The 15502-nt window shown below is 32.6% G+C and overlaps 1 protein-coding gene across 1 annotated transcript; it reads left to right on the top strand.

The window, feature by feature from the left end:
* The first annotated feature begins 2287 nt into the window (after positions 1-2287).
* On the top strand, positions 2288-4680 carry LOC114741079 (L-type lectin-domain containing receptor kinase S.4-like). The gene has a single exon (XM_028929340.1). The coding sequence runs from the start codon at positions 2439-2441 to the stop codon at positions 4500-4502; it is 2064 nt and encodes a 687-aa protein (XP_028785173.1). The 5' UTR covers positions 2288-2438; the 3' UTR covers positions 4503-4680.
* Positions 4681-15502: the final 10822 nt, after the last annotated feature.

Here is a 15502-nt window from a genome sequence, read left to right as displayed (position 1 = left end):
TTGAGAGACAACGTACGTTTGCTGGCTTAAATTTCATAAGCTCCTTTTTTTTTAAGCCCAACCAAACAGCATGATTTTTCCAATCGGGCTTACACTACAAATAAGCTACTTTTAAACCCCTCAAAAGCCATGCCAAACGGACCCTAACTGGTTGGAAGCATTGTTGATATCTAAGTATCTAACATATTTCAACAGCGTTATTATGAGTCAGTAGGGGTGTTCAAGAATGACCCGTCCCGGTCGGCCCGTTCCGGTTCCGGTCTTATTGGAATGGGACGGATCCATCCCGAAATTTTTCGGGACGGGACAAACCGGGACGGGACAAAAAAAGGACCGGGACGGGACGGGACACGGGACGGGGTCGTCCCGTCCCGGTCCCGTCCCAGTCCTTTTTTTATTTTTTTTTTTAATTTTTTTAATTTTTTATTCCATTTATATAATATTATTTTTTTCATATTTTTTTAAGATTTGAGACTATTGTATGGAACTATAGATATATTTATTTAAAGTTTTTATATTTGTTAATGATTTGAGATTATTGATGATTAGAATTTTTAGCAAGTTTTTATTGTATTAAAAGCTTTTGTTTAGAGTTTTTAATGATTATTATATGTAATATTTTAAGTTTTTATTTAAGAGTGTCCAAACAAATAAATAAAAAATAAAAAGATGTTTTTATAAGATTTAAGCCCAAAAAAACATAATTAAAAAAATCAGATTTTATTTAAAAATTTTTTAAAAATTTAAAAAAAAATTAAAAAATTAAAAAAAAGGGGGGTTCGGGACGTCCCGGTCCCGTCCCGGATCCGTCCCGTCCCGATCGGGACCAGGACAACCCCGGGACGGGCCGGGACACGGGACAGAAAATCTGTCCCGTTACTATTCACCGGGACGGAACCGGGACGGGCCTGTCCCGGTCCCGATCCGTCCCGTGAATAGCCCTATGAGTCAGGAAGGGAGTGCAGGCAGCATTGCGTAGACAGCAATAGCATATGGGGGGGGTACTGGTTTGATCCGGACGGGAAGAGGATCAGAGTGGGTCCCATGAAAAAGGACAGCACCCAAGGAAAGAGAGCACACAAAGTGAGCTGAACCAAAATCTGTCCAAAATTTAATTAATGGCAAAATAACAGCTGGGATCAAATAAGAACAACAATTATACTTTACAACTCTAAAATTTTAGCATTTCATTTTGGAGCCTTGCTTCACATCCATCCAATGTTCAAAGAAACTACCCCGTCACCCACACTTCCCTATTAATCCCATTCAAAATCCAATAAAAATTCCATTGGCATTATTTTAATTTAAGTATTCTTCCATATTTATCCTTTAATTTTAAAAAAAAACATAGTATATGAATTGAGAATCCTTAAAAAAAAAAAAAAAAAGAGCTTCGTTTAAAAAGGTTTCAACTTAGATTTTAGAATTCTCAACTTGTTCCAACTTGTTTATATATCTTGAAAATTGAAGAACAGATGTGAACAAAACGTGTAGTTAAAAAAGACTCCAACCAAGTTTCTATTATTTTCAACTTGTTGATATAATAATACTACCTCCGGTCCTTAATATAAGACTTTGTTTAACTTTTATTTTGATCATAAATATAAGACCCCGATCCATTTTGTCTATCATATTTATGTATTTTTTTTTCAAGATAGTCCTTCTAATAATTGTAGTTCTAACCAATATAGTTGATTAGTAAGAATATTTTAGGAAAGACAACACCTATTTATTACAAATAACTAACTTAACTTCTTTCCTTAATCTCCTCAAATTAGTCAACTGGGTCTTATAATTAGGACCGGAAGTAGTATATATTATTTTTAAGTCCTATTTTAATAATATTATTTAAAATTCAATAATGAATACTTTCCAATTGTTAATTAAAAACACTCTTAATTGAACTACAAATTATAATTTGAAGATTGTAAAGCTCTTTTATTCTTTTTCCAGAATAGGAAGGAACATTTTCAAATGACGAATGAAAATGTCGGGGCCTCAAATGGAATTTATGTTTTTAACTGGGTTTTCAAAGGGTGATATTCCCAAAGCAAAGTGATGAGCTCCAGCAAAACCCAGAGAAGTTTGAGGAAGTATCCTAGAAACGCACGTCAGTCATTAGTCGCCCCTCTTTCCATCCCCATTAAAGCTAACAAAAATCATTTTTCTAATTAAAGGCTGCTTCTCTTTGTCGTCTCTGCCTCTTTTCACTCTGTTGCTTTGCTCCATCCAAGCATGGACTTCTGAGTGAAAGAAAGCTTATTATTTCCTTTTACTCTTACCGCACCAGACACAACCATTCCTTATTTGCCTCATTACCTTTCCTTCCCTTTTTTCTTTCTTCATCATGCTTTGTTTCTTATAATCCCTATCCCTTTCCCCTCATATTCCTTGATTCATTGATTCCCGCTTCTCCTTCTAACTAATTCCTATTTACCATGGCTGCCCTTCTTCTCACACTCTCCTCTGTTTTTCTCTTCCTTCTCGTTCCTGTGTTTTCTCAGGTTGACGAGGTTTTCTTCCCCGGATTTAAGGGTGCCGGAACCAACATAACACTGAACGGTATAGCAGAAATCGAGAAAAACGGAATCTTGCAATTGACGAACCAGACGAGTAGACTAAAGGGTCATGCTTTTTATTCGTCTCCATTCCGGTTCAAGAACTCGTCTTCTGGTAAAGCCTTCTCCTTCTCTGCTTCTTTTGCTCTCGTCACTGTCCCTGTGTTCTTCAAGCTCGGTGGCCATGGCTTGGCTTTTACTATAGCAACTTCTAAAAATCTCAACGGCTTACCCAGTCAGTATCTTGGCCTTCTTAATAACTCCGATGGCGGAAATTTCTCCAACCATTTCTTCGCCGTCGAGTTCGACACCGTCCAGGACTTCGAATTCCACGACAGGAACGACAACCATGTTGGAATAGACTTAAACAGCTTAGTCTCCAACGCATCTGAGACTGCAGCGTATTACCCCGACGATTCAGGTGTAAAGAAGCGAGATCTCAATCTCTCCGGTGGGACGCCGATTATGGCTTGGGTGGATTACGATTCGGCTGCAAATCTCGTGAGTGTTACTCTCTCTCCTTCTTCTACAAAACCCAGAAAGCCACTGTTGACGTTTCCTGTAGATCTCTCGCCGATTTTTGAAGATTATATGTATGTTGGATTCTCTGCTTCCACGGGTCTTCTTGCTAGCTCCCATTACATCTTGGGTTGGAGCTTCAAAATCAATGGTCCAGCACGAGCTCTCGATCTCTCTTCTCTCCCACATCTTCCAGGTCCGAAGAAGCAGCCGACGAAGCTCATCATCGGCGTAACAGTGCCAGTCATACTGATTACGTTATCGGCGATAGTCCTCGGTATTTATTTGTTTAGGAAAATAAAAAACGCCGACATAATAGAAGCGTGGGAGCTAGAAATCGGACCCCATCGATATTCCTACCAAGAGCTCAAGAAAGCGACAAGAGGTTTCAAGGATAAGGAGCTCCTCGGACAAGGTGGGTTTGGTCGAGTGTACAAAGGAATACTCCCGAGTTCGAAAACCGAGGTCGCAGTCAAACGAGTTTCCCACGACTCCAAACAGGGCCTCAGGGAGTTCGTCTCTGAAATCGCCAGCATTGGGCGGCTCCGTCACCGGAATCTCGTTCAGCTTCTGGGTTGGTGTCGCCGGCGAGGCGACCTCCTCCTCGTATATGATTACATGGCTAATGGGAGCTTGGACAAGTACCTATTCGACCGGCGAGAAACTGTTCTCACCTGGGAACAAAGGTTTAACATCATAAAAGGCGTCGCCTCAGCTCTCCTATATCTCCACGAAGGATATGAACAAGTCGTCCTTCACAGAGACGTCAAAGCAAGCAACGTCTTACTAGACGATGAACTCAACGGAAGATTAGGAGATTTCGGTTTGGCTAGATTGTACGAGCACGGGGCCAACCCAAGTACGACCAGAGTGGTGGGTACATTAGGCTATTTAGCTCCTGAATTACCTCGAACTGGTAGAGCCACAACGAGCTCCGATGTGTTTGCTTTCGGTGCTCTCATGCTCGAAGTGGTTTGCGGAAGAAGACCTATTGAACCGAAGGCTTTGCCAGAAGAGTTAATTCTAGTGGATTGGGTATGGGACAAGTACAAAGAAGGGAGGTTGCTGGACGCTGTGGATCCAAAGCTGAACGGGGAATATGATGAAGCAGAAGTAGTGACGGTGTTGAAACTGGGTTTGATTTGTTCGAATGATGTTCCTGAGGGCAGGCCCAGAATGAAACAATTGGTGATGTATTTGGAAGGAGAAGTGGAATTGCCAGAGAGTTTGAGAAAACCAGGAGGAGGGAATCGAAACCGGGAAGGGTTTGATGAGTTCTTATTCAATTCGTTTGCATCTTCTTCGTTTGGGAAGATGAGTGCTAGTTCTTATACTGAGCATAGAGACACAGATGGTACTCATTTTGCTTCTTTTAACACTAATTCACCTCTTTCTCTCCTCCATGCCAGAGGAGAAACAAGGTGATGATGATTGATGATTGATGAGGGTCTTGTACTGGGATTTCTGGTTTCTTTTTTTTCCAATTTGAATTCGTTTGCTGTAGAGAGACAGTTTTGGTCATGCTACTGATTGGATCAAAGACTCAAAGTTGTAAACAGTGACTCTACTTATTGAATGAAGAATTTTGCTCATTTTTATGTTAGTTTGGAATTACTTATATGTTGGTATAAAATTTGAAGCAAAACTTCTTTTGTATACTTATCTTATACTATCTCGTATCCTAATTATAAGAGTTAGTTGACTAATTTGAAAAAATTAAGAAAAGAAATTAAGTTAGTTATTTGTAATAAATAGGTGGTCTTTTTTAAAATATCTTTGCTAATTAAGTGTGTTGGCTAGAATTATTAGTTAGAAGAATTATCCTAGAAAAAAATGTATAAATATGAGAGATAAAATATATTAGAGTTTTATATCTGAAACAAAAATAAAAGTCAAACAAGGTATTATATTAAGAATCGAAGGTAGTACTATATTGTTTAAATTAAGATTAAAAAAAGTTATTTTTGACACCTTTCCAAACAAGCACCAAAGTGATTTTTCATGGAGAAGGTTGTGATAGCACTGCCCCTTATTTTACGTATGATTAACACGAAATAAAAGAGGGACGTGTTATTGAACTTAAAAGGAGTCAAATAGGAACATTTTGGCAATTCAAGGTGGATCTGATCATACGTCACATTAAAACAGAAGAATAACAAACGTGATGATGGAAATTAATGAGAGGTGTGGTCGGCAACGTATGAGGTATGTTTTCCTAAGCATGTCCTCTAGCAATATATGTGCATCTGTCCCTGACCAACTCGTTGGAATTAGGAGAATATTAAAATCATAAAACGAGTCATGTAGTTTTTTATTTTTAATTTTTCATATAAAAATTACTTAATTTTTATTAGTAAGTTCAAAAAAAATTAGATGAATTAATTATTCATAATAAATATAACCTTGTCTTTTTAAAATAACTATATACTCCTCCAGTCCTAATTAGAAGACCCAATTGACTTATTTGAGGAGATTAAGGCAGTAAGTTAAGTTGGTTATTTATAATAAATAAGTGTTGTCATTCCTAAAATATCCTTGCTAATTAAGCATATTGGCTAAAACTATCATTATTAGAAGGATTATCTTGGAAAAAAATGCATAAATATAAGAGACAAAATGGATTGGGGTCTTATAATTAGGACCAAATAAAAAGTCAAATGGGGTCTTATAATAAGGACCGAAGGAGTACTATAACATTATATTTTATATCATTTTATAAATTAAATAAATTAGTTTAAAACAATGGTAAGTATGAGAGAAAAATATATTGAAATTTCATATATAAAATTTTTGTATGGAAGCTGCGGGTAACTTAAAGTTGTTTTATAATTAATATCACCCAAAAGTGATTAAAAAAAGCCTAATTGTTTAAAAAACTAATGTTAATATATAATTCTTTTAACAGTCAGGGCGATGTTGCTTTTTTTTTTAATACTTTCAAAGTGATATTAATTTTCAAAAAAATTAATTTCTGAACAAACTCCAAAATTAAACATTAATCCTCGATTAATGAATTAATGATGAAGGTTGTAATCAAGGAGCAATGTACGTGTGTTGTCTTCACTTCAATTACACGCCACTGGTCCGATGAGTCCCTCCAAACACCTCGTTATCATCGATGTCTCTGCGCACTCCGTTTTCTACGCTGTCTTTATACTTCTCCTGTCCTAATTATAAGACCCAATTAACTTATTTGAGAAGATTAAGGAAGTAAGTTAAGTTGGTTATTTATAATAAATAAATGTTGTTATTCCTAAAATATCCTTGCTAATTAAGTATATTGGCTAAAACTATCATTATTAGAAGGATTATCTTGGAAAAAAATGCATAAATATAAGAGAGAAAATAGATTGGGTCTTATAATTAGGACCAAATAAAAAGTCAAATTGAGTCTTATAATAAAGATCGGAGGAGTATTAACGTATTGTTGAATATTGTTTCCTAAGCCTAAGTTTTGTAGACCCATGTGCCTCATATAATATTATTACGCGTAACTTTCCCTTCCACCCACTCATTTTTAATTATTTTTTTCCCTACTGGCTGACTGGGTGACCATGAAGATTGACTCGCGTGATGCACTGTCATTCTCATTTTGCCTGCTTTTGTCTCTTAACTACATTTTAATTCTACTATCGATCCTACAAATTATAACAACATGAGCTCCCTCGCAAGCCCCAGATGGAACAAGACCGGCTCGTCCCACTGCTTCTGCAACTTTTCACAATTTCTATGAACATGTTCATCATGATCATGCATAATATATATATGTGTGTTTGGAAAAAGATACTATATCCGGTCCTAATTATAAGAGCTAGCTGACTAATTGGAAAAAATTAAGGAAAGAAGTTAAGTTATTTATTTGTAATAAATAGGTGTTGTTTTTCTTAAAATATCCTTGCTAATCAAGTATATTGGCTAGAACTACTATTGTTAGAAGGACTATCTTAAAAAAAATGTATAAATATAAGAGACAAAGTGAATTGAGGTATTATATTTAAGATTAAAATAAAAGTCAAACAAAATCTTATATTAAGGACCGGAGATAGTATAAATACACTCGTTTTTCCTATTAAAAAAATGGTACAATGATTTGAAACAATATTTAACATGAGAAAAGACCATATCATCATTAGCGGAGGAGGGAGAAGAAGAAATTGAGTTGGAAGTGCAGTAATGGGTGGTGATATGATAATGCGATTAGAGAGTTAGTTAATGAGGCAGGCAGGGAGGTCGTTATCATGGAATGTTTTGGTTGAAGTATGATTCCATATATGTATGTATATACGATGGAGTTGTATATTATCAAAGTCAGATATGTATGACCATATATATATTTATATATATATATAGAGAGAGAGAGAGAGAGCTTAGTTTGAAGTCAAAGATGGAATACGAGAGTCTTGTTTGTTGCAGTTTACTTGGGAAAGAAAACAAAGGAAAACACAATGAAAGATATGCGGAAGATCATGACGGGTTGACCCTGTGTAAACCAAACAATGAGATATTGCCTTTCATGCTTCAGTCTCACCTATTTATTTTCCAAGCTGCACGTCTTGGGATAAGACCTGTTTTTTTTTTTTTTTCTCCTTAAAGAAAACTACTCCCTCCTTCTTTATTATAAGAGACAAATAACTGAAGTACGTTGATAAAAAAAACAGTTAAAATTAGTTAAAAACAATTAATGTGTAAAAAGTATAATTTTTTTCCAAAAATACCCTCATTAATAAGGAGAGAGAATAATTAAATTATTAAAAGAAAGAGAAGTGGGAGGAAGAGAGAGTGTGAGTTGGAGATAATAAATATGGGTAAAATAGTAAATCAACACAAAAAAGTAGAGACAACTTGTAAGTGTCTCTTATATATAGGAACATGCCATAAGCATCAAATGTCTCTTATAATAAGGAACGGAGGGAGTAATTTCTTTCTGACAACTCAATTTTTAAACTCTGATTCAATGCAATTCATTCCTTTTGATTTTCAGTCAGTTAAAACTCACTTCCTAAACTTCAACACATTACAAATGAATCCCTCTAATTTTAACTATTTAAAAAAAAGTCATTATGGAATATATAATGTATTTCTTAAAATATAAAGACTAACATTTCAAATGTCTTAAATTACAAGAATTAAATTTTATCAAGTCAAAGGTTAAAACTAAGTTACAGTTGAATTAAAACTATAAAAATTAAATTGCATTAAATTAAAGCTCAAGGACTGGATAGAATCCATGTCAAAAGTACAGAGACAAAAATATTGATGCATTGAAATATTTGAACCATTCATCCGTGTTATGTGCTATTACTCTTGGTAAAGAATTTTTTAAAATTATAACCTATGTGTTTCTTTTTCTTTTTCTGGACATTATTAAAATTATATTAGTACGTATTTTCCATTTGGATAATATTAACATAGAAAAACATGTGCACACGATAAATGATTCCGGCAATAAAATATAATAATATATTTCTTCATAAATCATTTGGTTGAATTTTATGGCATTGTGGCCCGAGATGATCAGATTTTCTCTTTCAAATATGAGAATCTTTGAAAAATATGAAGAAACGGGCAGCAAAGTCTGAGTATAATAATGCAATATGCAGAGACCCATCTTAAATAATTTCAATGCAAATTATTTAAGAGTTTTTTTTTTTAATTTTAGAAAAGTCAGTACATATTTTTTTTACAAATAATTAATTTAATTATTTTTTTTTGATCTATTTGAATTAGTTAAGTAAATCTTCTTGAAATCTTCTTCAAACGTGAAGAAAAATATCCTTAATCTAGAATAGACTCCAATCTCTTATTTTTAGTTTTATGAAGGGAAAAAAGCACTAACGGTGTGGGTGAAGGGGATGCATTTGAGTGGAAGTTTTATAATAAGAGGAGTTTACTTAGTTAGAAAATTTCATAGTAAGTAATTAGTGAGGGATATTGGGTGGAAAAAATTATTATAAAACATACCAAATATTTTAATAATAAAAATGAAAGGGAGTAAATGTTTTATAGAAAGGCAGGCAATAATTAATATATTTTGTATTTGAATAGACAAGCAGAAATGACGGCTTCGTCAACACCAACTTGCGTCCAAAGTCTGTGTTAGGAGTTCCTTTGAGTGTTGGAGGCATCCTTTTTCAATAATTAACAATTCAACTTTGTCTACCTCCAATCGCTGTGCTTCTTTCCCCGTTTACGCTCTTTTTTTTATTTTGAGCTGCGGCACCATTTCAACTTTCACACCTTGATTTTTTTTTAAAAAAAAAAGTATGTATTTTATAAAATTAATTTCTTCAAAAATTTGTACGAGGATGCTATTTTCTTGGACAAAATAAAAAATTAATTTACTCAAAAAACCAAACAAAATTACATAATTAAAAAGAAGATAAGAGATTAATTTGGACAGGATTTAGATTTTCCCCATTATCTTTCCCATCCTCCTTCCCTCCACTACTCTCCTTTTCTTTTGTCAACCATTGTATCAAAACTCCAACAGTTCATATTTAATATTTTATAAAAAAAATTATTATACAAAATAGATAAATAAATATAAACTGTTAAAATTTGATCTGAATAGTTCATAGTTGTAGACTATTATTACGGAGCAATTTTTTTTTTTTACATTTATGAATTGTTCATACTAGATTTTAATAGTTTAAATTTATTTATTTCTTTAATAGCATTATTTTTATAAGATGTTAAATCTGGACCATTAAAATTTTGATCCAATGGTTATGAAGAAAAAATGAGGATAGTAGAGGGAAAGAGGGTGGGAAGGACAGTCAAGAGGATCTAAGTTCGCACAATTCAGATAAGCATGAGGGAGTTGATATGGTAATTGAATCTAATTTGGGTCTTTTGTAATAATTGCATGGTTACACACACAGATTACTGATTATACATCTGTTCCAAGGCTAGTTAACTAATTTTAATAGATTAAAAAATTATTTAATTTATTTATTTATAATAAAGAGATGTTGTCCTTTTTAAAATACTTTTGATAATCGTGTGTATTAGTTAGAATTGCTATTTGATAAAACATTTAACATGTACAATTATTATAATAACTACTCTGAGAAAAATAGATGAATATGAGACAAAAAATGAATTAGAGTTTTATATTTAAAATAAAATTAAATACTAAACTAACTCTAATATTAAAAATCAGATGTAGTATAAGCTAAACTTATACTTACTCTATTGGTGTATACTTTGATAATAGGTAATCAAAATTAGATAAGATAGGGCCCAAACTTAAAAGTAGGCCCAAGCTATTGTTATGGACTAGAAAAGTAGGCTAAATTAAAAAACCCTATTGGGCTCGAGATTCTGCATCTCAAGGGAACCCATTAACATTTTTTAAAAAAAATTAGACACAGGTATTTTTTTTATTTGAGGTAATCATGTTTGAAATATTACCGGGTATTAATTATATGCAAGCATTTGAACTTTGATTTATTATGTTATAGGAAACTAGCTCTTTTTATTTGACCTATTAACATATGTTTAGAAGGTTCCAGCAACTCCCTGGTAAAAAAAAAAAAAAGTTCGAGCAACGCAGAATGGGCCTCTACTATCCTTAATATACTACGAAGAAAAAAAAAATTCTACTGAATAAGTTTTGCCCAGCAGGCAAAAACAAAAAGATAGTGTATTACCAAGAATATATTTACCGTTTCAATAAATCAATGTGGAAAATTTCAAACTTGATATAAAATTTATTTATCATATATGACATATTTTTAATCGTCATATGTATTTGAATAAGTGGAAACGGTAACAGACGACCTCAAAGATTTCAATATACCAAAAAAAAAAAAGATTTGAATATACTACCTCCGGTCCTTAATATAAGATTTCGTTTGATTTTTATTTTGGTCCTAAATATAAGACCCCAATCCACTTTGTCTTTCATATTTATATACTCCTCCGGTCCTTATTATAAGACCCAATTTGACTTTTTATTTGGTCCTAATTATAAGACCCAATCCATTTTCTCTTTTATATTTATGCATTTTTTTTCAAGATAATTCTTCTAATAATGATAGTTTTAGCCAATATATTTAATTAGCAAGGATATTTTAGGAATAACAACACTTATTTATTATAAATAACCAACTTAACTTATTTCCTTAATCTCCTCAAATAAGTCAATTGGGTCTTATAATTATGACCGGAGGAGTATTTTTTTCTAAGAAAGTCTTTCTCATAATAATAGTTTTAGTTAATATATTTGATTCGTAAGGATATTTTAGAAAAAAAAATACTTATTCATTACAAATAACTAACTTAACTTATCTCATTAATCTTCTCAAATTAGTCAACTAGTTCTTATAATTAGGATTGGATGTAGTATTACATATCAAAGGATAGTTTCATTAATAGTAGTGGCTATTAAGTCAGTACAGTCATTTATTTCATTTCATCCCTTCAAATTTCACTGTTATTTTCTTCCTTTTTTTTCTTTTTAATCAATATTTTTAAATGCCCGTAAATCAAAGCATTGGAGATCGGATTATCGAGTCAATAAAGTATTCAAGAATATCATGGAACATAAATGAACGTTTGGAAACAGGCGTCAAGCTTGAGATCTTGTTTCATCTTTTCCTTTACCTTTTCTTTATTCTTTATCTTTCTTTTATTTTGCCATCTTACTTTGAAGATGTTCCTTTAAAACTTTATGCTTTAAACTTAATTATATTTTATATCTTCGAATTCTATCGATTATAATTGTTTAAGTTTAGTATCTGAGATAATCTTTTGAATGAAAAGATCATAATATGTTATTGAATTCTTAGAGAAAGTTCGCTGCTTACTCAGAATGCAAGAAAAAGAAATAAAAAGATTAGTAATCAGTTCAATTAAATTTAAATTATATAGAAAACTTTAGACGTTTTTACGATTATTTTACTCATTAAAAAACTCATAAATGCATGCACCAACACGTGTACAAAAGTCTTATATTTAAAATCGGAGGAATATTACGTAAATAAAACAGTATAAAATTTGCACAAAAGACAGTGTAAAATGTTAAAAGATTCAAAATTTATTACACACACTAGCGAAGGCATGCAGGCGTAGAAATGTCTTTTGTGTAGGCGTGTGTCTATGTATTTTTAATAAACAATGCCATTTCATTTTCCAGGAATTTCGCTCCCATCTTTTTGTTTCACAGTTAATTTAGTTAATGTAAAAATATATTGATTGTGATGGTAAACGTAAAAGTGAGCTGGCGGTATCAAATGAATAACAATTAGTGAATAAATTAATAAATTTGATGTCAAAATTTGAATTTTTTTAATTAAAAATTCAATTCAAATCTAAAACTGAGTTTTTAAATTTTAAGTGAAGAATAAGCGAGAAACGGATCCCCTTTGCTCACAGCAGCTTTATATAGCTCAGCATAAAGCACCAGATTTGTACAAAAAAATCTTTTAAAGAAAGAAGAATGAAACATCTGAAAATATGAAACAAGTATTCTTTGTTCCTTTGTTATTCACTTCACATAGAGGTTTTCCTATACAATTGAGGCCGATTTAAATGATTTATAAGCGGTTTTTAATCGTAATTTATAAAATCCGAAATAAGTATATAAGTGGAATTTTGTCTCGACTTATCTGAAACGCATTCATAAGTGATTTCAATCGTGATTCCAAATAGAGTCTCAATTGACACTTAAAATATATGTCCTTGGTTTGCAGGAAAGACCTCTATAATATCAGTGATGAACATAGAGATGAGAATGAAATGCAAGTAATTGTGGAAAAATGATATTATGTATGCAAGTGAAAAAAAATATTGTGAATATAAAAGTTAGAAAATGGGTTCATTTTGGTCTTGCATATAAGAACTCAATATACTTTATTTCTCAAATTTATAATTTTTTTTTAAAGTAATTCCTATAGTGATTGTACATATTAAATAATTTTTATCAAGTGGTAATTTAGATGTACATGATTGATAATGATGTTTTAAGAAAGATAATACTTAGTTATTATAAATAATTAACTTAATTAATTTTTTATTATCTTTAAATTAATTATCTAATTTTTATATGGAGAATATGAGATAGTTCTATATTTTAATTTAAAGAGAATGAAGATAAATGAATAGAAAAAGAGCATTTATGCTCCTAACGGTGGAGAGAATGAGAAATTGAGAATGAGTCCGGGGGTCATTTAGGGTTTTCACGTGGAATTCCATGCTTTTTCTGTGGCAATGGAATCATGTTGGGGCTGAATTGTTTTATTCCCGTTGGAATGGAATCAATAAAGGAATTCAATGCATCTTACCAAATTCCAAGTTTTTAAATGGATGACCAATTTGAAGAGTAGTGCAACTATTCTCTGGCTTAGTTTGAATTGAAACCAAAAAAAATTGAATTTTTCATAGAATTTATCGTAAAAATATTTGTGGAGATCAAAACTTCTGAAGTTACAAGTATTTTTCTTAGAATCATAAACAATTTTTTTAAACTAATTTTAATGAATTAAAGATCCTAATTTTTTCTTCTTTGTTTTTTCAACGTGCAAAGTATCTCTTTAATTAAAGCCTTAATGGGTGGTTGTGCATTCAAATCTTTCTAGGTGGGTTGTGATGTGTAAGTTCAATTTTTCATAAAAGGTAAGAGGCTGTGCATGCAAACAAAAAAAAAAAATCTCTGCAAGTGAAAATTTAGCTAAACAAACAACAGAAGATTAAGCAGGTTGGTTAAAGTTAAGTTACGTGAAAATTTAGATAAATAATCAGTAAAATATTTTCATGGAAATTACATAAGAAGGTCTATTGAGAGCAATACTTAAAATAGTTATTCATAACTTTTAAAAAAATTAATATAATTTTTAGTCTCTCAAATTTTTTTTTCATTTTAATTTTACTCCCTCAAATTTTAAATTATAAGTTTTTATCTGAATAAAATAATTTATTTTTTTATTAAATTATAGAAACGGATATTTTAAATAAAAAATTAATGATTTTACAATTTGGAAAAGGATGAGGTCAAAAAAACATAATTTGGAAAAAGAAACAATGGGAAATGAAAGAACGGAGGAGGGGGAAAAAAGAACGTGAGGAGGAAGTTACACGTCCTTTTACTTTTAACAAAAGCAGATTCTGCTCTGCTCTCTCTCTCTCTCTGGTTTGGTTCTTTCTCGGAAACCTCACTCTTCCAGTCTTCCTTCCCTCTCCCACTTCTTCCATTTGTACCTCCTTCTGTTTCCCACGTCACTCTCACATATGGGACCTGTTTGGAGGAGTTTTAAAAATTTTCTATAATCATATTTTATATAAATCAAAACAAAACTCTTTTTATATATTTATCTCGTATTTTATAAATTATTATTAAAAAAACTATTTATAAACTCCAAACTAGTTTATCATGTCCCCTTCATTGCCTTACCTTATCTCCCAACCTTCTAGTATTTTTCAAAATCATTACTTCTGAAGAAGACTACGTGTAATAAATTTAAATTCATCGTATGAATTGTTGGGAAAAAGTTCACGTTTTCAGCATGAAACTGCCGGGATCTTTCTCGGAAAGCCCCATTCAAATTTCAAGTTTATTCCTTTTTTTTTTAATTTAATTTGAAATACTCGTATCTTTATTTATTTCTTCAATTGAACCTTTTTCCACATATGGGCCATCGTGATTCTTGTTTCTTGACCCTTTTAACTTATTTTTCAAAATATTTCTTAATTGATGATTCTCACATAAGGCATATAAAATATCAGACATAGAAGGCGGTGACTGGGCAATAGAGGTAGTGGAAGCAAAGCCAGCCATGATCATCATCAAGCTCGTCGTCACGCTGCTTTTGCTAGCGACAGTATTTGCAACTCGGAAGGTACAAGCTTCATCTACAATGGCTTCCGCTCTGCTAATTTAGCCATTGACGGCGTTCTTCCCTCCTCTCCGACGGCCTTCTCCGACTCACCAGCGGCACCAAGCAACAAAAGGTCACGCCTTTTACTCTGAGCCTATAGCATTCGTCAAAAACTCGTCTTTCTCTACCTCTTTCGTTTTCGCCATTAGATCTGAATACCCGACTCTGAGTGGTCATGGAAAGATTCGTAATTTCTTCAACAAAGACACTCCCAGGTGCTCTGCCCAGTCAATCCTTGGCCTCTTCAATGAAACTAACAATGGCCACCCCACAAACCATGTACTCGCAGTAGAACTCGACACCATTCAGAACAGCGAGTTCGAGGATATCAATGATAACCATGTCGGAATTGACATTAACGGCTTGAATTCAGTGAAATCTGCTCCTGCTGGATATTATGCTGATGGGTCTCAGTTTCAGAACTTGAGCCTTATCAGTGGCCTTCCAATGCAAGTGTGGCTGGACTATGATGGCGGCAAGAATCAACTTAGTGTCACCTTGGCTCCAATCAATGTTAAAAAAAACCAGAGACTCCATTGTTAACGTTGT

This window comes from Neltuma alba, unplaced genomic scaffold, assembly GCF_004799145.2.
Source record: "Neltuma alba isolate B1F8T4 unplaced genomic scaffold, ASM479914v2 tig00003266_pilon, whole genome shotgun sequence".
In the NCBI taxonomy this organism is placed as follows: domain Eukaryota; kingdom Viridiplantae; phylum Streptophyta; class Magnoliopsida; order Fabales; family Fabaceae; genus Neltuma; species Neltuma alba.
The sequence above is the reverse complement of the archived record's forward strand: the minus strand, read 5'-3'. Positions and strand labels throughout refer to the sequence as shown.

Excerpts from the sequence above, each read along its gene's own strand:
- LOC114741079 (XM_028929340.1), top strand. The coding sequence starts at position 2,439 with ATGGCTGCCCTTCTTCTCACACTCTCCTCTGTTTTTCTCTTCCTTCTC.